We start from the raw sequence: 22,217 nt of genomic DNA, 5'->3' as shown, positions 1-22,217 counted from the left end.
GGGTATAATATTCTTGGCTGGCAGTTTTTTTCTTTTAGTGTTTTGAATATATCATCCCATTTTCTTCTGGCCTGTAGAGCTTCAGTTGAGAAGACTGCTGTTAGTCTGGTAGGGCCTCCCTTATAGGTAATTTGATGCTTTTCTTCTGATGCTTTTAGGATTCTCTTTTTGTCTTTGAGTTTTGCCGGTTTGACTACAATGTGACTTGGAGAGGATCTTGTTGGATTGATTCTGTCTGGGGGCCTTTGAGCCTCCTGGATCTGAAAGTCTTCCCCTATACTTGGGAAGTTACCATTATTATTCCATTGAATAGGTTTTCAAATGACTTTTCCTTTCTCCTCCCCTTTGGAACATCCATGATTTAAATGTTTGTGTGCTTGTGGTTGTCTGCTAGCTCTTTTTGATTTTCTTCTTTTATTTTATAAATTTGCTTTTCCATTTTTTTGGCCACATGGGTTATTTCAAAAAGACTGTCTTTGAGATCAGAAATTCTTTCTTCTGGTTGCTTTAGTCTGCTGCTTAAGCTCCCAGTTTTGTTTTTTATTTCATTGAATCAATCCTTCAGTTCCAGGAGTTCTGCTACATTCTTTCTTAAGTTATTAATCTGTTTGTAAATTTTCTCCTTCATATGCAGATATTTTTTCTCTTTTCATTATGTTGTCTCTCATTGAGTTTCCTTAGGCTTGTTGCTCAGAATTCCTTTTCAGTCCTTTCAAAGGTTTCTTGCTCTATAGGGTCTGGTACTTGAGAATTACTATATTCCTATGGTGGTGTCATATTTATTTGGTTTTCTGTATTTCTAGTATCTCTACATTGATGTCTGGTCATCTGGCAGAGCGGTTTATTCTTCTATTACTTTGGAGTGGCTTTGAGGAGGTAGATGTCCTCTTCTTTTTCTGGTCCCCACTGGTGACTCTCCTTGTGTCGATGCAGTCAAGCGGCTGGCATGCCACTGGGACAGTGGCTGTGGCTGCTACTGTGGCAATGAGCTGCCCTTGCAGCAACAGTGGCTGTGGCAGTGGTTGTGGTAGACCACCCACACAGAAGTGGTGTTGTTGGCATACTCATGCCTTCTCCCAGGTGGTAGATGCTGCCTACAGCTCCTTCCTAGGACCCTAAGTGTGCTCCTGCCTTTTAGCCTTGTTTTGAAATAAATGCCTCTTTGGCAACTGAGGACACACTCCAGACATTATTTTTCTTTCACTTTATATGCAGAACAAAGACACTTAGGAGTTGCTAAAGAATAATCAGTTCCTTCACAGAAATATTTTTTATTATTCTTTCTGGGCACAACTCACTGAACTTGGTTATCCCGTTGACTTCAATTTTTTTATCCAGAGGATACATAAGAAACTGAGAAACACAGCCTATTTAAATAACATGCAAAGCAATATGTATTTAAATCTGCCTTTTCTGGAAAGCCAGCATCTTGAGCAATAGGCAAATATTTAATATATGTTTTCCTGAAGGATCTCCATATTCAATTTCTATTGTTACCATTACTCATATGTTAAAAAAAAAAAGTTTTGAAGCCACATCAACTATATAAACATAATAGGAATAAATTGGTCTATTTAGTTTTCTTTTTATAGAACACTGTAGTACATTTTGGATATGGTTATGCTAATAATTTAACTGCTGTTTGTTTTTATTCTTTTATATTCTTAGCAATTGTCTACTTTTTCTGTTACTTTAAATTCTATTTAGTTGATAATCATTTGCATAAAGTATTAGTATGCTTTGCTGAATAACTAATTCTTGTCTATTTAATTGGCCGAAGGGTATTTAGCCCTGTTTATACCAAAATAATTTTGATGTGAGAGTATTATAAGATTTCTGTATCTTTACTAGATGTCAAGGTACTTTTTTTTTTTACTTTCAATATTAGACATAAATCAGTACTGTAACTTTGAAAACTTTATTTTTGTATGAAAATATTTAAGGGGATATAACCATTTCTAATATATAGAATTATTATTAAATGAACTGGATGGATCTAATGATGTTAAAACTAGAGAATCCTGACTTTACATAGTTACCTTAAAAGTCAACTAACATACTCAGTACCAGTTATGCTGACGAATAACAAGGTCTTGAAATTTCAATTACCTTAAAATTTCAGTTATTTAAAAGTCAGTGACATGCTCAGTACCAATTATTCTGATGAATAATGAGGTCTTGAAATTTCCACTTCATCAATTTTGTTTTGTAGGATTGTGTGAGGCATGCTCATTAAAGATAACATTTACCAATTTTTTTAAGTTAAAGTTCCCAAATTTACCAAAATGTAAATTTAAAAGAATCAATGAAATAGTATAATGGAATTACCAGAAAGAACTTCAAGAAACAAAACCTGGAGCACCCCAAAAACTTTATGTTCTGACGTAAAGTAGAGATGTCTGAATTTTGTCAGAAGGATCCAAGCATTATAGAATCAAAATTGTTAAATGCTGAGAAATAATTTGAACTGTAAGTATGGCTTTCTCTCTTTATCCTAGAAATCCATGGCCTTCCTATCAAAATGTAAGGCTTTAGGAAATGTAAATCTTTCTTTCCTCCAAGATGAGGAGATATACTCTAAGTTAAACAGAACTAGACTAAACCGTGAGGAAAAATGACAGTTTTGCTTTTTCAATACCAAACTTTTATAGACAAGCAACAATTTAAAGGAAAAAAACAAAGTGTGACAGATGTCAGTTACCCCACCCCTTGGCAACTTATCTCTATACACCAAAAAGTGCAAACTCTTGTACAAACACTGCAAACATTTTGTCTGCTCACCAAAGACTGCGAACACTTGTGACTCTCCGCCTGAGTCTTTTCCCTAACCTCAGGAGCATGCTCACTTCCCCCAGCGAAAGCCAGAAAAGCCTGAAGGGCTAATGCCCCAGAAGTTAGCCACAGCCAACGGCAAATGAGGAGTGGTGGAAAAATACCCCAGCTTCCTGACCCGCTGATAGGAATAACTCTGAGGAGTGTCTGCACTGTCTCCCAGGATCTCCCCGCAGAACTGAGCTGCAGAGGCCTGCAGTGGGACCTGGCTTGATAATTAACTCTGTATTCTCTTCCTTCCCATTCCTGTTTCACTTCCCCACTACTCTATGAGTATTTTCTAGGATAGCCTCCCAAATAAAATACTTAACACTCAAAAAAAAAACAAAAAAAGAAAATCTGTTCTTATTATAATAAGTATGTTTACTTATAAGAAGAAAAGGCAAGTAAAAATACTTTAAAATTAAATTAGCTTTATTAAGGTTTTCAAACTTAACTTTTATTTTACTTATTTTGCATCATTGTCATTTTATCTTAACAATATATTTAATCGATTGTGCATTGTTTATTAGAATTGTTAAGAAAAACATTCTTATTTTACTCTTATTACCACATGATGTCTCTGTGCCTTTTGTTATTTCAGTTATTAGTAAATATAAAATACATCTCTTAATGGCATGAAAACTTCTAAACTCTTGTTTTTGTTTACACCTAGTTAAAAACTCTAGCTCTAAGTTATAAGCACACTGATATGTCTTGTATTTACTAATGACATCACATATGTTGTGGTTAAGCTAATATTTTGGAAGCTAATCAGAGCATAGCTTTGAAAAACACAGTGACACATTTGTAAGTCCAAGTGGTACTCCACATTTATCATTCTTCATGACATTATTTTGTTTCATATTTTCAGAACCATTATGTACATTATAGCAATATAAAATAAGTATATACAAATCATAATAATATTATTTCATTTATTTTCTCTATTGCAAGGTTATCCTTTATTGAAATCAAAATCAATTACTTCATTACCCATAGAATCCATCACCAATCCCCATTAACAATACTCTTGGGACATGTACTAAAAGTAGTTCTTTATATTTCCATGACTGTCACTCTAGTTCATGTCTGTCTCTTCTCTTGTGTTAACTTCTGAAATGTTTTATTACTTCCATTCTTATCCCCTTATCCATTTTCCATCAGACAATGTGATATTTCTAAACTGGAATAATATTAGGTATTTTTGTTTAAAACTCTTTAGTGGCTTCCTTTCATGGAATATGTACTCATGTGACACATTCCCTGCTCCTGCTCTCTCATCTTGTCTCATATGCTTATCCTGACTGTTCATTTTACTCCAACTCACTGAGCGGTCCTGTTCTCTGAACTGATCAGATTTGCTTGGCTTGCTCACTCAGTGCTGGGCATCTTTAACTTCTTCTGTCATTGAAATCTCATTTATCATATTTTCATCTCACCTCCTTACCCCCTTCCTTATCAACATCTGAAATTCTTTCTCTTTAGTTCTCCGTCACGAGGCTATCTATGCACTGTGAAAGCAGAGTCTTATTCACAGCTGTATGTATCTCTATCACCTAGAACAGTACCCATTATGTAGTAAGTTCTTCCAAATAACATGTCATAGAAATATCTACCTACTAATGAGGGACTTCCAAAATCTCATCAGATGAGAAGAAAGTAAAAGACTACTAGGAAAATTAATTTAGAGAAAATTAAGAGTTACAACTTTACTCTGCGTGCTTCTTCAGTTATCAAATGGAAATTTAAAGACTAACAAGCTAGACAAAAGTTCTGTGATGTCTCAATGTAGATATTTACCCTTTTTCAAAATACCATTCAGAGCACTGCACTGAATACAACATAACATTAAAACAAACTGATGACGACAACAACAATGACAATAACAACAAACCAGCAACAAAAGGAAAACACTTTTCTCCCTGAGCAGGCATGAATTCTTTTGCTCTATTCAACCTCTGGTGCAGGTAACTGAATGTGCTGTCTTCTCCTTTTCTCTCTAGTCGATCAGTACATTTGGCAAGTGTATTTTCAAAATATTTTTAGAACACAACCACTTCTCAGTATCTCTACTGTAACCACCCAAAGCACCATCCTCTCTCACCTGGATTTTTCATTAGTTCCTGATGGTTCTCCTTGGTTCAACTCTTGACCCGCTTCAGTACATTTTCCACATAATGGCCCAAGTCACTTGTTTATTTATTTATTTTATTTTCATTTATCAATATACTATATAGTTGATTTTCGTGTCCCTTTACCAATTCTGCCTTTTCCTCCCTCCCGCTCCACCTTCCCCCACCTGCAGTCAACATCTAATCTGTTCACATGTCTTAACAAGTTCAAGGAATTGTGACTGTTGTGTCTTCTTTTTCCTCCCTCAGTTCGTTTGTATATTTACTTATTTATTTTTTATTTTTATTAGCTGTCTCACAAATAAGTGAGAATATGCGTTATTTCTCTTTCTGTGCCTGGCTCATTTCACTTAATATAATTTTCTCTAAGTCCATCCATGTTGCTGCAAAAAATGGTAGTATTTCTTTTTTTTTTTTTTTTTTTTTTTATAGCAGAGTAGTATTCCTTTGTGTAGATATACCACATTTTCCTTATCCACTCATCCGATCATGGGCATTTGGGCTGGTTCCAACTCTTGACTTTTGTAAATAGCACTGCAATAAACATGGGAGTACAGTTATCCCTTTGACTTGATTATTTCCATTCCTGTGGGTATATTCCCAGCAGTGGAATAGCTGGGTCATATGGTAGATTTATCTGTGATTGTTTGAGGAAACTCCATACCATTTTCCATAAAGGCTGCACCATTTTGCAGTCCAACAAACAGTGTAGGAGGATTTCTTTTTCTCCCCATCTTCACCAGCATTTGTCATTCTCAGTCTTTTGGATGTTAGCCATCCCAACTGGAGTGAGATGGTATCTCAAAGAAGTTTTTATCTGCATTTCCTGAATGGTGAGTGATGTTGAGCATTTTTTCATGTGTCTGTCATATATCTTCCTTTGAGAAATGCCTATTCTGCTCCTTTGCCCATTTTTTAATTGGGTTACTTGGTTTTTTGCTGTTAAGTTGTTTGAGTTCTTTGTACATTCTGGTTATTAATCCTTTGTCAGATGTACATTTTGCAAATATTTTCTCCCACTCTGTTGTTTGTCTTTTTGCTCTGTTAATAGTTTCTTTTGCTGTGCTTTTTTTTTTTTTTTTTTTTTTTTTGCTTTTTAGTTTGATATAATCCCATTTGTTTATTTTTCCTTTGGTTGCCTGTGCTTTTGGGGTCATATTCATACAGTCTGTACCCACTCCTACCTCCTGGAGTGTTTCCCCTATGTTTTCTTTAAGGAGTTTTATTGTTTCAAGATGTATATTTAATTCTTTAATCCATTTTGAGTTGATTTTGGTATATGGTGAGAGGTACGGATCTAGTTTCATTCTCCTATATATGAGTGTCCAATTTTCCCAGCACCATTTACTTCAAGTTATTTATTTAAAACCTAAGTCAAATATCATGTCTCTGCTTGAGATGCTCCAGGTTTTCCCATCTCATTCAGAGCAAAAGCCAAACTCTTTGCAGTGGCCTCTAAGGACCTACCTTATTTGTTTTCCTTCTAACTTTCTGACCTATATCCTGACACTTGCTCTCTCTCTCTTCCCTTGCTTTTCTTTGAATTTGTGAAGAATATCTCCACTCCAAGGCCTTTCACCTGCCATGTCTTTTTCCAGAACACTCCTCACCCCACTTAATTTCCGCTTGGTTTGCCTCATTTCTTTTGTATATAATGAGTAATATTTACTATAAATGGTCAATATAAATATGTTCTAGAATATTTATTGGAAAATAGTGAACACCTTATTTATATGTGTTTTCTAGAATAGAATTAAGAGAATGGATTTTCAGAATGTTTGAGTTGAAAAATCAGCTTTGCCATTTAGAAGCTTTTCTCTAAATTTATACCTTAGAAGAAAGGTATAAATGCTCATCTCATTGGGTTACCCAGAGGGTTAAATATGATATTGTGAAGTGCCTGCTTGGCTCATAGTAAATGCTCAATTAGTACCATTATTAGCATAATTCCTGCCTAACATTTGTAATAATCTTGACATAGTTACAGCTGGGTTACAATACAAGCTGCATATTATTTTTTTCACTGGAAAGTACATTTTAAAAGTATTTTTCATGCTGATAAACAGCTTTAAAAGGGCAGAATAATTTTGAATCCTGTACATACAATGACATGCAGTAAAGACATCATAATTTAACTATCACTTCATTATGAATTGTGTAGCTTCCAATTCTCTTTTCTGATTGCAGTATAATAAATGTTCTCCTGAATATTATATCCCATTTTTTTGCATTAAATATTTTCTTAGTGTAAGTTCATAGATGTAAGATTATTAGTTGAAGGGGTCTGAAACTTATTTATGACTCCTAAGTAATTTACCCATTGCTTTTCACATGCATGGTATGAACTTATAGTACTACAATATATAAAAAAACATATTAGTTACATTTGTGTTCTGTTTTAAAAATAGAAAAATAATCAAGAAAAGATAAATATTTGTTTACTGTTAAATGAATCAAGAAAAATATTTATAATTGTTTTATCAATTTGTTACTAGTATCAGGACAAACTAAAGTAAATATTGTCTGAGTTCCTTCTTTATATGCGTATAATTGTTACATCTTTCTATTAAACAGCTGTTTACTCTTAAGACATTTTTTAACTAAAATGACTTAATAAGAAACAATTGAACATCAGAAATTATAATTATTTGCCTTTTTCTTTAAAAATTAAGAAATAGCTGTGTCTCTGCTGAATTGGTGTTCACAGATAAAGAAGGGCATAAAGACATTGTTTGGCGTTGATATCTGCAAATACAATATTGTGCCTCTAAAAGTAATTATAACCAGAAAGAAATTGAAAATTTTATTTCAGCTCAAAACTGCTGCACTTGATTGGTCATTTGGCAAATCTGCTTTCCTGTTTTGTCCAGGAAGTAAAGTGGCTGGTTGACCTAGTTACCCAACCGTTAACCATTCTGCAGAAATCTTCTCTTTTATGGCCTTGGTACATGAATCCTATACTGCTGAGAATTAAATGATCACAATGTAGTGAAATCTAGCTATAGAGACAAGAGGAACGAGTAAATTTTATTCCTATTTAATATGACTATTTTCCCTAATATTTTACTAAACCAAGTAGATCAAAATCTTTAATAAATCAGATTACAAGATTACACATAACAAAGCCATACTGATTATTATATTTTCTGACTTTCAGTATAAAGAACGTAACTCCAAAAGTAGGAGACCCTGAAACTCGTAAAGCTATTCGCCGTGCCTTTGATGTGTGGCAGAATGTAACTCCTCTGACATTTGAAGAAGTTCCCTACAGTGAATTAGAAAATGGCAAACGCGATGTGGATATAACAATCATTTTTGCATCTGGTTTTCATGGAGACAGTTCTCCCTTTGATGGAGAGGGGGGATTTTTGGCACATGCCTATTTCCCTGGACCAGGAATTGGAGGAGATACACATTTTGACTCAGATGAGCCATGGACACTAGGAAATCCTAATCATGATGGTAAGTGCATTGTTTTTTTTTTTTGCAGTGTAAATAGTCTTATTTTTATTTGTAGAATGTTTACATGATTTACTAATTTACAAACTTAAGATATAAATTCTAAATTTACTTTTAAAATTATAAAGCAATTTGTAAGGTTTTATAACATTTTATGACAAGAATTTGTGTGGGTCATTAGATAATATAGTTATATATGTGTTCTTTTGATTAATGATTATAACCTTACACCATATGTATAAATAAAGTGAATTTCATTTTCTACAAAAGTCATTTCTCAAAAGATTGCGTAATCACATTTAAGTCATGAGATTGCATTAAGAAAATTCTGCTACTTCTTTATACCTTAAGCCAGGGTTTTCACTTGAAATTTAACACTGATTAACATTTGTGGTGTGGCTTCTATCATATCTTTTCTGTGTTATTTTCTATTCTATTATCACCTCTCTAGTCTATAAATTTTTGCTCCTTCTCTTTCATCTTTCATCCATTTTGCTGGTCTCCCAATGTTATATGATTACATGACATTATTTTTGTATTGTATCTTTATTTTTATCAAAAAAAATTATTGCAACTATCCCAAAGCATGTATTAATTTTCTAATTTTTATAATTATTCCAATGTGCAAAAATAATGTAAAAATCAAAAAACTCAGTAACTAAAAGAATAGTTACTTGAGATAATAAGACTGTTTGTTTCATGACAACAATGCATATTTCAGTTCTATGTTTTAAAAAAATACAGTTATTGGATCTTAGAGTTATAATATCTCTAAGCAGCCATATCCCTAAATCTTGTAATCAAGACTTATGTTTCTTTCTCACCATTGTAGAAAGTTGTTCTACTTTATTTTAATGACAATTAATAGGCTAATAAAACTCTTAATTCCTAATTGATGAGTTAATCCTGGTAATGAAATTAAGCTTTGTTAGTTCATTAGAACGTTTAGTTAGCTGGATTAATTTTAATAGCCTTACATTTTTAGGACACTTAGTGTTCAGTTATATTATGGATAAAATGAATTAGGTCGAGTTAAATTTAAAATTATATCAGTTTTCAAAGAAAAAAGTAATAAGTAATTCTGTATATTTTCCAAAGCAAAATAAAATACATAGTATCAAGATGGTTTTAAAAATCATTATTAATTGTCATATATGCTGTAATATTAAATTGTGATTATAGTTTTAAGAACTGGTTTGAAAACTAGTGACAGGTCAGATAATTTCAGTATAGTGGACTGAAAAGCCAAAAACTTTGGAAGCAAACAGACTTCTGTTTAAATGCTGTCTAACTGATCATTAGCTCAAAAAGCCTCTAATGTGTTTATATTTGTTTTTACTGTGTAGTTTATGTTGCAGGGTTGTGAACATTGTAAGTAGAAGTGCTTTCTATACAAACATGTTTAACCTGCTCTATTCCCTAGCATCTAATAAAATATCTGGAGCATGGTAGTTGGGACATACGAGTTTGATATGTAAATCATTTAAAAATAAAATGTATTTATTTTATTTTTACCAAAATCACACAGGCATCATAATGAAGTAGTTCAGACTTTTTCAAGTCAATTGTTAAAATAATTTTAAATAATGAAGGTAATCCTAGCATTCTAAATAACTGAGAAGAGCAGCACTTACATTGGTAGAGTTCTGCTGACAAAAGCAAAACTGCATTTGTTTGCAGGAGAAAGGCTTTCTTCTAAAATTATGAATAGAGAAATTATGTTTTATTGCAATAATGAGTTCAGTTGTTAAGGCTGCTTTAAGTCTATGGCTTTGAAGATGTGTTAATTTGGTTGTGACTTCATAAATTTAAATTATTAAAATCTTATATGAGGGAGATGCCAATCAAATTATGTACATTTTGTCTTAAAATATTGAAGTCCTCAGTAAAGAAGGCTGTACTAATCCTGTAGGTGCATGCTCTATTAGTTGGTTTTTTAGGTATCAACCAACAATTTTTGAAAATGAAAAAATGGTGGATTTGATGACATATAAAATGAGAATGTTTACACTGATTTGAGTGTAAACAGTGCTGTGCATGCCTATGTGTTAGGTATGATTTAAGAAGTTTTCCAAGGAATGTATGTGTGGAAAAAATTCTGAAATGTAACTTATGAAGTAATATTTAGCAATCAAGTCAAAGTACTTTTGACTGAGAGTACTCAATAATATATTTCATTGCCTCATACTGTGGAAGTATAACACTCTTTGCCTATAGGCATGTGTCTAAAAACTTAAACAAAACAATTATTTAATATTTGGCTTTTCATTTGGAGGAAAATATGTCTTTACCAGTCAAATAAGAATACTTTGCCTCGTGAGCGAGTCTAAAAGAAAGGATTCTGGAAAATAATAGTGTTTCAGAATTGTAGGGGTTTGGGGAGGATGTTAATTGTTCGAGATGTAATACCTTAAAGATTTACTACTTAATTGAAATTCAGACTTTTAACCAGCAACAGCAGGGCACCTGGGGTAGTGTCAGGCTGAAGTATTGATCATTTATCAAAAGAAGAGCCTCTAGCTTTGCTTATGGTACTGGTGGATGTGGGAAGAATTAATGCATTTGTATGCCCTAGATCCCAACTATATGTGAGGCTAACTTTTTGTATCACAAATACACAAGGCACAATTCTGACACCTTCATTGATAAACTTTTTTCTTTTCTTTAATCTAGTCCTGGAATGCCCCCTTGCTTACCTACCTGAATTACTTTCTTTCTCTCCTATTCCAGCTCTTGAGCAGCTAGAACACAGAGCAGCTTGGTTATTTAGCAAAAATGCAAATGAAAGAGCCTCTTGATAAGTACTAGCTCATTTTCCACAGCATATTGCTCAGCTAATGTAGGCAATTTGAATTCTGTCTTCCTCAAAAGAGATAAACAGTGTCTTAGGTTGCCAGTAACCCTAAATTCATTGTTATCCATTTTCCTATCAATTTGCTTATAGTCATGATAGCTTTTGAAAACTCAAGCTAAAGACGATTAAGTAAATTATACGTCATTTTATTAAAATACATAAATACATATACACTCTCAAACACCCCTAGTAAAATTAATGCCATTTTGCATGAGTTTTTATTTTCTTAGAGTGAATAAAACACTTGCATAGTAATTCGTCATAGAAAATATTCATCATGATAGGGTTTTTGAAAAGTATGCATTGCCTTAATGTGAGTTGGAAAATTTAACTCTAGCAAAGGGTGCTGTGCATTAAGATTCATTTTGAGCAGCATTAGCACATTGTTTCCTTGGCTATTTAGCACTTTATGTAGACTATGAATAACACTGTCAGTGTAAAGACAAACATATCACAAAGATCCTTTCTAGACATGTACCTACTGCAGTAATAGAATTTTAAATTGATAATCTCCAAGCAAAACAGGTTACCTATTAAAATGATATATAAAACTTATGACAGAAAATATCTACAGACATATCATATTTTATCATGCAATTCTATTAACAAAAAGAATGAATTGCAGTGACTCTGTTTATTGTCAGAAAGTTTACTGCCCGAAGTAAGGCAAGCTGTCAAAAAATCAAGGAAAGAGAAATAATGATAAAAATGTCACGTGAGACATCAAAACCCTTAAATCTAGTTCATCATTAACTGTGAAATGAATAATGTCTACATCTAAGCCCACTCATTCCTGAAAACACCAGTTTATGTTAAGTGTCTTCATGATGTGCTGCTTGGATATAACTTGCACTGGCTGTGGAGAGTTAGCTTCCTGTTGTAAGAGGCATTTTGTCAGTGGTGCATGTATTTGTCAGTTTACTGTTGCTTATAACAGAATATCTGAAACTGGGTAATGTGTAAATAAAAGAGGTTTATTTCATATAGTTTTGGAGGCTGGGAAGTTCAAGGTCCAGTGGTCACATCTGGTGAGACCTTTCTTCTTGGTGGGGACTCTCTAAAGAATCCTGTGGTGACACAGGATATCACATGACAAGGGGCTGAGAAAGAGTGTGATAATGTGCTTTTTCCTCTCTTTATAAAGCCACTAGTGCTACTCCCTTAATAATCTATAAATTTTTAATCAATTAATGGGTTAATCCATTCATGAGGGCAAGGCCATCACAATCCAATCACCTCCTAGAGGTCCCTCCTTTCAACACTACCACATTGGGGATCAGTCTTCCCACATGAGCTTTGGAAGGGACAAACATTTAGACCGTGGCAGTGTATCAGTACAGAAAGCACCTGCCTAGAGGTAAACCTAGGACTCCCAACCTTTTCTCAGAGGCCTACAGAATTTGGACTTTTATCTTCGAGGAAAGGAAGAGTTTCGTGCCAACTGGGTGTTTACAAAGACACCTATTAGTCAGTGCCACAGTCTGTGGAAATACTGTCTAGATCCATCTGTCCTGTGATTTTTGAAGGTAGGGAAAAGACTTGATATGACTCAGCAGTCAACCTTAACCCATCCTTAAAATAGGAGCACTTATTGAGATTGTAAATTCTGAAAGTGCCACTTCATTAGAGAACGGTGCTTGTAAAACCAAGGTCAAGGGTCTGGATCCCCATACTGTCCAGCCACCAAAATAAATAAGCAAACATACAAACAAACAAATAAAAAAATAAATTCTAAAAGTACTAACTTTCTATCACATAGTTCTTACCTTTACCATGTTTTATCACATCTTGGGGGATTTCTCTCTCTCCCTCTCTCTCTCTCTCTTTCTCTCTCTTTCTCTTTCAAATAATTTGGCTTTCATAACTATGATAGAAGTTTTTTATTTGTTTGTCTAAAAACTGGACTTCTTTTCTTCCTGAATGAATGAAATTCATTTCATTTCACTAAGTTTACTTCATTTCACTAGACTAGTGACCTAAAGTTAGATAGTGTTGACTGTTTCAAAACATTTCCATTGCATAGCTTCATGTGATTATTATGCACTCTACTTGGTTATTTATTTTTAGATCCTTATGAGCAATTAGAGAATAGCAGATGAACTGGTATAGTCACACTTGCAAAAATATTTTGTCAGTATTAATAAAATATATAGATGGATCAGTACCATTAAAATGAATATAATATAGTGTTCCTAATAAATGAAATAGATAAGACCAGAAATTTCTATGGCTTAACGCAACAGAATTTTATTTCTCGCTCTTATGGTGAAATAGAGGGTCTCTGCCTATATTCTCTATCAGAGAACCAGAATAATGCAGGCTGAGCCACCATCAACACCTGACTTCCAAAGTTGCTTCAGGCATCAATATCCAGGCAGCAGTTGGTAGAACTGGGATAGAGTTGCTCATGGAAAGGATTTATGTGCCAGACCTGCCTGTGTAATTTATAACATTTCTGCACAAGTTCCACTAACTAGAATTCAATCTCTTGACCATAACTAATCACAAGAAACTCTGGAGAAAGGGAATGGGTTTAATGAGCAGCTAAACAGTGTCTGCCACACCAGTATGTTGGGAAGTAAAATAGTACTCATTGGATTTGGGATACACTCTGAATCTGTGGGTAAGCTGCTTAATCATAAATTTGTCTTCATACACATTTTGCCTTATGAACCATTATTTAGCTTATGTTATCCCCCTCCTTCTATAGTCTGTGCAGAAATTTTCATCCTAATTTATCTTTAAATGGGTTTTTTGTCTTTAAATCTACCTGGTCATTAGCAAAACAAAGTGAAATAGAAATTTCCAATTTAATCAATTTTTAATCAGTATGGACATTTTCTATAAGTTTTTGAAAATATCCGATTCGTTTGAATTAATAATTAGATAGCATCATTGCTAAAATTATCCAAGACTCATACAAATTGCTACCTTAGTTTTTTGACGTTTCTTTTTTTGCAGAATTACAACCATACTATTATAAAACTACCAGTTAGTGAATTTGTAGTTTAAACAAAACAAAACCATCCACTAATTGTTCTCACATTTAATATGTAACACTCTTCCTCAGTTGAAATTAAATGCTACCACAACCACCCTCCTCTTCAATCTGTTGATTACATATCAGAGAAGCAGCAGAAATGGATGTTGTTACAATCCACAGTGGAGATTGTAGTTTTGTTACTGGTTTCATGCATCTGAAAAGAAGACCATGGGCACACAGGAAGATTCCATCTCTGTTAGGCAAAGCTATACTAGATGTTTGTGTCCTGAGCAATGGAAATTGACCAAAGACCATGGACTATCAGCCTGCTTTCTAGATTTCAATTGAAAAGGTTATTTTACAGGCATGAAAAAGAAAAGTGGTTAAAGCAATAGGTGATTTAAAAACCCTTTCTGCTGTTTATCATCAGTCTCACTCAAAGATGTATAAAGAAGAAAACAATAAAAATACTAAGAGCCAAATTTAATTGCACATTTAGTATGTCCCAGACACTATTCTAAATTATTTTTATGTATTTAACTCATTTATTTATTTATTTTTCTTGGTTATGAATACTCATGAGATACAAAGCTGATTGCCACCCCTAGTGCCCATGATGTGAGGGCCAGATTCATACTGGCAGCATGCCCATTACCACAAATTGCATTTGTACCCCTTGTCCCCCACCCAATTATCCCCAACCTCCCTCTCCCACCCCCTTGCCCCCCCCTACTTCACTTTGTAGCCCAAGGAATGATCTCTCCCTCTGCAAGTCCAACACACTACTGGGTCGTTCTTTCCTTCCTTCTTTCTCTCTTAGCTCCCACATATGAGTGAGCACATGTGGTATTTATCCCTCTGTGCTTTGCTTATTTCACTCAACATAAGTTTCTCCAGGCTCATCCATGTTGTTGCAAATGGGAGTATTTCATTCTTTCTTATGGCAGAGTGGTATTCCGTGGTGTATATATACCAAGTTCCTTATCCATTCATCCATCGATAGACATTTAGATTGGTTCCATGTGTTGGCTACTGTGAACAGAGCTGTGATGAACATGGGAGTGCGGGTATTACTTCAACATGATGATTTCCATTCCTCTGGGTATGTACCCCGAAGAGGGATTGCTGGATCATATGGAAAATCTACCTGTAGTAGTTTGAGAAACCTCCATACTGTTTTCCATAGTGGTTGTACTAATTTACAGTCCCACCAACAGTGTAGGAGTGTTCCCTTCTCTCCACATCCTCGCCAACAGATTCATAAAGTAGATAGGGTAGTTACTTTTGTTTTGCATGGAAATTGAGTCACAGCAAGTTTCTTTATTTGCCCAAGTTTAGGTAATTAGTAATAACAAAATAATATCATTAAAAGAATCTAGTACTAAAGAATCAGGGGAGAAGGAACATTTATTTGAGAACTCAGGATAAAAGCCTATCAGTGAAAATATTTTATCAAGTGAACCAGAAAAACAATATTGGAAACAACTCAGAATACCTCAAAAAGCCTTCTATGGACAGGAAAATAAAACTTATTTTTGTAAAAACTGAATCTGTCATGTGCAAGAAAATCTTGGTAAGCCATTTCCAGAAAAGCTTGAAGAGATTAAATGATGTAAAAGCCAAGAATAAAGGATACATTTGGAAGACCTGGTAGATATAGCCAGCTTAAAAATTGTGGATTCTCTCAAAGAATGGAAGAGTGGAAAAGCTAAGTGAAAGAAATAAGCAAACACATAATAGCAAAAATGTCCTGTTCTAAATTGAGATAGTAGTGTGCAGTTCAGAAGTTATTTTATTCACTGAAAAATTAATAAAACAAGATATATAAATACATACATTCTATATGTAAAGAAAAATATTCTATAAACCACTAGGCAGAAAAAAAAAGTTCTTCCCAAATGACTAAAAAATGAGGCTGATCATTGCCTTTTAACTCTGCTATGCAAATTGCTAAAAGACAATGGAAGAAAATGTACCTAATATTTTTACATATTTTAATTATTTGTATGTTCTTGGCATTATTAAATTATACTGTGGTTTCAAAATATTCCCATATAAATTATATTTGTTTTAAGAAATCATGTGTCCCAAGTGAGACTTTCTATGACTTAGAAATAACTTAATGTAAAGATAGAAACAATTTTTGGATTAAACATTCAACATCTGTATAAAATATAATTTTATTATAGAGGTATGGTATTACTGTATTTTCATATACTCCTCCCTTACCAAACACTTTATTGATCATGCTGTCATCAGTAATAAGAGTGTGCTTCAATAAGTTCATGGAAAAATAGAATTAAAAAATAATACATATCTTTCCGTGAAGTTTTTGAAGACTGCTTGGGTGATAGAAACCTAGGGAAAGACTGAGCATTATATAAAATTATAATAAAAATATTAATGATCTATACTGTTCTAAGAAAAACAGAATTTTACAATTTAGGATAGGCATATAATACAATTATTTGTAATATTAACTGTGATGTGTAACATAATAGAAATTCTTACTTCTGGAGGACTAGATGCCTCAAAGATTCTTCTTACTAAAATGTAAGTAGGTAATCAATAAAGCATAACTTGTATTGAATACTTTGGCATCACATTTAGTAAAGGATATCTCAAAAAGATTAGTAAAACAGTGAGCTAAAACGAGTTTAAGTGGGTGGTGAGCCCGTGTGAAAAGTTAGTTTAGGGGCAAGGTAAGGAGGTTGAATCTGAAGCTACTGGATTAAAATACTGGCACTTGGATATGGACAAAATGATCCTATATTTGTAGCACCTGGCCCCTGCCCCCCATACCACATAACTTCTAATATATGCAGATATATATTGTTTCTAGAGGAAATCATACTGGATTTCGGTTTCCAGCTCTTTCACAAGTGGATATAAATGCAAACAGGAGTTTACAACCAAAGATCACTAAACACAGAAAGAAAGAGCATCATGAATGAGAGTTATCTACAAACAATACATTAAACTCCAAGGATTTCTGATATTGTAATTATGAATTAAAATACACACACACACACACACATATGTAATTTCAAGATAGGATATTTTTTAAAAGTTTAAGATAGCATATCTTTAAAAGGGAAAGATTAAATCATATAAATGAGCAAGTATCAAGATACTATGAAAACAGACTGAGAAGAGCTGAGAAATAGAACCTTAAAAATGTAATTGTAAAAATAAAATATAGTAATAAAAGGTAGATTGAACAGCAGGCTAGGATTAGCTGAAGAAATAATTAGTGAACAGAAATGTAGATGTAAATAAATATACATATCATAATACAGAGAGTAAAAAAGATGGACGGTATGAAAGAAAGGTTTAGAGATAAGGAAAATAGAGCAAAAGATCTGATTTACTACAATTGGAATCTCAGAGGAGAGAACTGAGAAAATGAGGGAGAAGTAATTTGCAAAGGTTTACTAGTTGATAATCACCTGGAAATAAAAGTATGAGTTTACAGCAAGAGGAAGCCCAGTGTATTCAAAGCAGCATAAATTAAACACACACACATGCACACATACACACGTGCACACATACATATGCACATGTATTTTAGAGTAACTGCAGAGTACCGAAAACAAAGAGGGGATTTTTAAAACAAGTGGAAAAGACACATCACCTACAATCTAACAGGAAACTTTCCAGAAACACCCAGGAAGTCTAGAAGACAATGGAATACTTTCAAATGATGAGAGAAAATAGCTGTCACCTAGAATTACCCAGCAAATCTATCATTCAAGAGTTAGGATGAAATAGAAAAAAATAAAATAAAATAAAACATGAAAAAATTGACCATTTGTTTACCAACTCTACAAGACTTCCTCAAGACATGCAATACAGGATAAAAGAAAATACTCCTAGGGCCGAGCCCGTGGCGCACTCGGGAGAGTGTGGCGCTGGAAGCGCGGGGACGCTCCCTCCGTGGGTTCGGATCCTATATAGGAATGGCCGGTGCACTCACTGGCTGAGTGCCAGTCATGAAAAAAAGACAAAAAAAAAAAAAAAAAAAAAAAAAGAAAAGAAAAGAAAAGAAAAGAAAATACTCCTAGAAGAATCTTAGATGAACAAAGGAATTTTTATGAAATAAATTAATAAGCATTACATGCATAAATAAATATTAACGTGTAATCTGTGCAGCTAAAAAAACAGAAGCAGCTTATTAGGCAATAACGGCATATAGACTGTGGAAGAAGATTAGAATTATAATATTCTAAGATCGTTATATTGTTTACAATTGGGGTTATGGATTAATTTTATACTCTTAAGTGGGCATAATAATTCTTCAAGGATAACCAATAAAAAAAAATTAAAAGATAATATAATTTACAAGGTAGTGCATTTACAATGTAGTAGAGGGGAAAACAGTAGAAGAAAACAAAAATAAAAAATTGCAACAGAAAAACCCACAATTATTTGATATTAATTGAATTTTACTAATCCCGTGGAACTGAAGTTTTCACGCAAAAAGGATCATTTGAATTGAGAATTGAAGGAACAGTATAATTTTGACAGAGAGATGGAAAGGAAGAAATAGTAAGGCAAAGGAACTATATGGAGAAAATCAAAGAGTATAAAATGATTAGGACATGTTTGTCTAGGACAGGGTTTCTCAACCTCAGCACTGTTGACATTTTGGGGATGATAATATGATGTTGAGGTGGGAAGGGACTAGTTCCCTATACATTATAGATGTGATGTTTAGCAGTGACCCTGGCCTCTATTCATAGATGCTGGTAGCATCCCTGAATTGTAATAACCAAAAATGTCTCCAGTGCTTGCCACCTGTCTTCTTGGGATCAAAATCACCTCAGTCAAGAATCACTGGTCTAGGAAATGGAATGATTAAGAGTGAATGGTAGTCATAACTAGACTAAGATTGGTTTTATGCACATTGTTGAAATTAGCGATGTGCTAATGAGGTTGGATTTCTCTTATGTCCCATTGGAATCCACTGAACACTTTTGAACAAAAGAATAAAATGAATATACCTGTGATTTAGGACATTCCCAGGTTTCAGGATATGAGATCCTTCGTGAGTAAAATGTGAAGCATTCAGTATCAACCTGTTCTGAGCTTGTTTCTCTATTGAAATTGTTGTATGGCCTCTCTTCAATATTCTCTCTCATACCATCATTTATTTCAAAATACATACCACAGAATTACAGAGTATGAAATATAGAAGTCTTTGAAAACACTATAGGCAGTTGTGAATTTTATTTAAATGAGATTATTGTACAAAACAAAACTTACAAGCATGTGTAAGAAACTTTTTTATTTTATTCATTTATTTTTTTAAACTGCAGGATTTTACTTATTTAGTGTGGAAAGTCTGGTAACTTCACCCTACTCAAGAGCAAGAACCCTTGATTACTTCTTTGTGGCAATTGTGGTTTAATTTTTTTTTAATTGTGATATGTCTCAAATTGTGTCTTGGATATACTTAATTCTAAATTTGCTCGTGCATGAAAGTAAATACTTGGTTCTGACTTAACACTGAGGTATTCAATTTAAGAATTGGAAAAGTTGTTTCGAGTAGTATGTTATTGTATAAGAAACCTCAAAATAGTAACATTTCCAATTTTTTCCAGTTTATTTTTACATATGTGAAATAGAAATTCATTCTCTAGGACTATTCCATATTGTATTAATCTGTAATATATACAAATTATCTGATCTATAGTCTTCTTTCTCTGATTTTTCACATCTTAAGTTTTTAAACTTATAGACCTTTTATTTTTCTATTTCACAGTACACATTTTCCAAATACATATTTTTATTATATATTTTTTTATTTAAATATATTTATATTTTCCACTTTATAGTGTACATTTTTCACATACAACATAATTTCAGGTTATGTATAAAAATATATATATATAAATGTATATGCATTTTTATATTGTAATTCTGGTTATTTTCTTAGAATAAAATTGGCACTTTGTTAGAATTTTATTTTCAGCTGCCAGAACTTCCTGATTTTTATTTAGCCACCTGAACGTTTTAATTTTATTATTAAATAATGTCTATTGTATTGTATGTTAAGATCAATGAACTGATACATTTATTTCTAGTAGGTTTACTCATCAAGGATAGTGACAAAGAAGGAAATACTAACAAGAAAATACATTTTTATGGTATGTTAAGTACTTTTTCATGATTATGTATTAAACCAGTGACAAATAATCCCTGTTTAAAATAAAAGTTTTTTAACCAATTAAATTTTTCATTTAGAGCCTTTTGGGGGAAGCGATTTTATTGACACAAATTTTAGCTAGATGAGTGGTATTAATGGTTATCTAATGGAAACATGCTTGGGAAGTGTATATTTCTGTTATGCAGTTTATTTCTTAGCAAGGTAATCCAGAAAAATTAAATTAGCTGTAATTTAAACTTTTAAACTTACCTTGAGCTTCCAAACTAATTCCCTGGCCTTAATAAATACCCATGCATCTTAATTTACTAATATTGAAATCAGTTTACACAATTATACTCATAGCTCTCTTTTCTACCTCTTCGTTGATCTTTACTCATCATTTCTTCATGAATTTCTGCCTTGGAAAAAAATCACTACATTTTATGATTTCAAGCTAGGGCTGGGTCTGGAGCTCACAGACCCCTCAAGTACGTTCACAGACTGGGTCACAAACCCTTCATACTCCAGGCTGGGTCACCAGACCCCTCACACACCAGGTTGGGTCATCAGACAGCCCCCCCCCCCCTCAGGTCTAAGAGCTACGTAACCAGCAAAAAGGTCCTTGGAGCTGTAGATTTGAAAGCATGGCCACACAAGGTAGACACCAGAGGCAGTCAATGCCAGCCAGGTGGCGGCACTGCACATGTGCACTAACTCCACCCACACACAACTTATTTACAAAGAATGCACCGCACCACCCCCAACTGGACCTAAGGCAAGGGGGCCTGATTAAATTATTCTATTCTCCCAACAATCCACCCCTTCATGGTCCCTCACCCTATGATCTACAATCTACAATCTACAATCTACGATCTACATGTATAGAATCTTCTGCGATGTTACCTTAGCGAGGGTAAATGACCCTTACATTTACATAACCTATTGTCCATTCAATACACCTTAAGGCTTATAGTTTTGTCCTTTTAACTATTAGCCGCATATGTCCAGTTAGGAGTCACCATTGGTGTGATCCTCCATGGGAGTCCTGCAGTCATACTGATGGGCAGTTCAATGCACATTCAGTAGGCTGACACACCGATCATGCGACTCTGGTGCAGTGCCTGCAGCTAGAACACTATGGGCGAAAAAACGGAAGAGATATTCATACCAATAGGGGAAGTTCTCGCCCCTCTGGTAAGATACGTGCCAGTTTGCCATCCTGAGAAAGGATGGTTGCAAGAATAGGTATCTTACCTGGCTTATGATACCATACTTTATCTGCTAATACTGTTGGATCTGTAGGTTCTACATGTAACAGTATAGGAGAACTCATAATTGGCCATAATGATAATACAAATGTGCCCTTTGGAATAGAGTGCTTATCTGTTCTAGGCCATGTTACCTTTACTCGAGGAGGCCAGGTACTTGTCACCCAAAGTGAAACTTGCAGGCCTTCCTCTAATCCTTTTCCCCAAGGCCCTATTAAACCTACCGAGTGTATATGGGAGGCTTTTATTCTCCAAGGTCATTCCCATTGTACTGTCTGTCCCTGTTGCAAACAGGTTGGGGCCGGTAAGAGAATATTTCCATTCTTGCCATATCCTGGCTTCAAAAGCTTATATTTAACAGTGATTTGCAGCTGTATAGGTGCTGCAGCACTATGCAACAGAGCTTCCACTGGAGAGGGTCCACCCTTGCGGGGTCTCTAATTTAGAATTCTGACTGTCGTCCGTAATGGCCATGTCCACCCCTTCAGGGATGGGGGTTGGGTAGATAGCCTTAGTCCCTTTTTAAAAAGACCATTGTACTGTTCAATCATTCCTGCCA

At 34.0% G+C, this 22,217-nt stretch overlaps 1 protein-coding gene across 1 annotated transcript in view; it reads left to right on the top strand.

Annotated features, from left to right (window-relative positions):
* The window catches only part of MMP16 (matrix metallopeptidase 16), a 278,577-nt gene that overhangs the window by 147,331 nt on the left and 109,029 nt on the right, over positions 1–22,217 (top strand). The window contains exon 4 of the mRNA XM_063079965.1: positions 8,104–8,408. Within this exon, the coding sequence (XP_062936035.1) occupies positions 8,104–8,408 (305 nt within the window). The remainder of the gene's footprint in view (positions 1–8,103; positions 8,409–22,217) is intronic.

Source organism: Cynocephalus volans, chromosome 15, assembly GCF_027409185.1.
Source record: "Cynocephalus volans isolate mCynVol1 chromosome 15, mCynVol1.pri, whole genome shotgun sequence".
In the NCBI taxonomy this organism is placed as follows: Eukaryota; Metazoa; Chordata; class Mammalia; order Dermoptera; family Cynocephalidae; genus Cynocephalus; species Cynocephalus volans.
The sequence above is the reverse complement of the archived record's forward strand: the minus strand, read 5'-3'. Positions and strand labels throughout refer to the sequence as shown.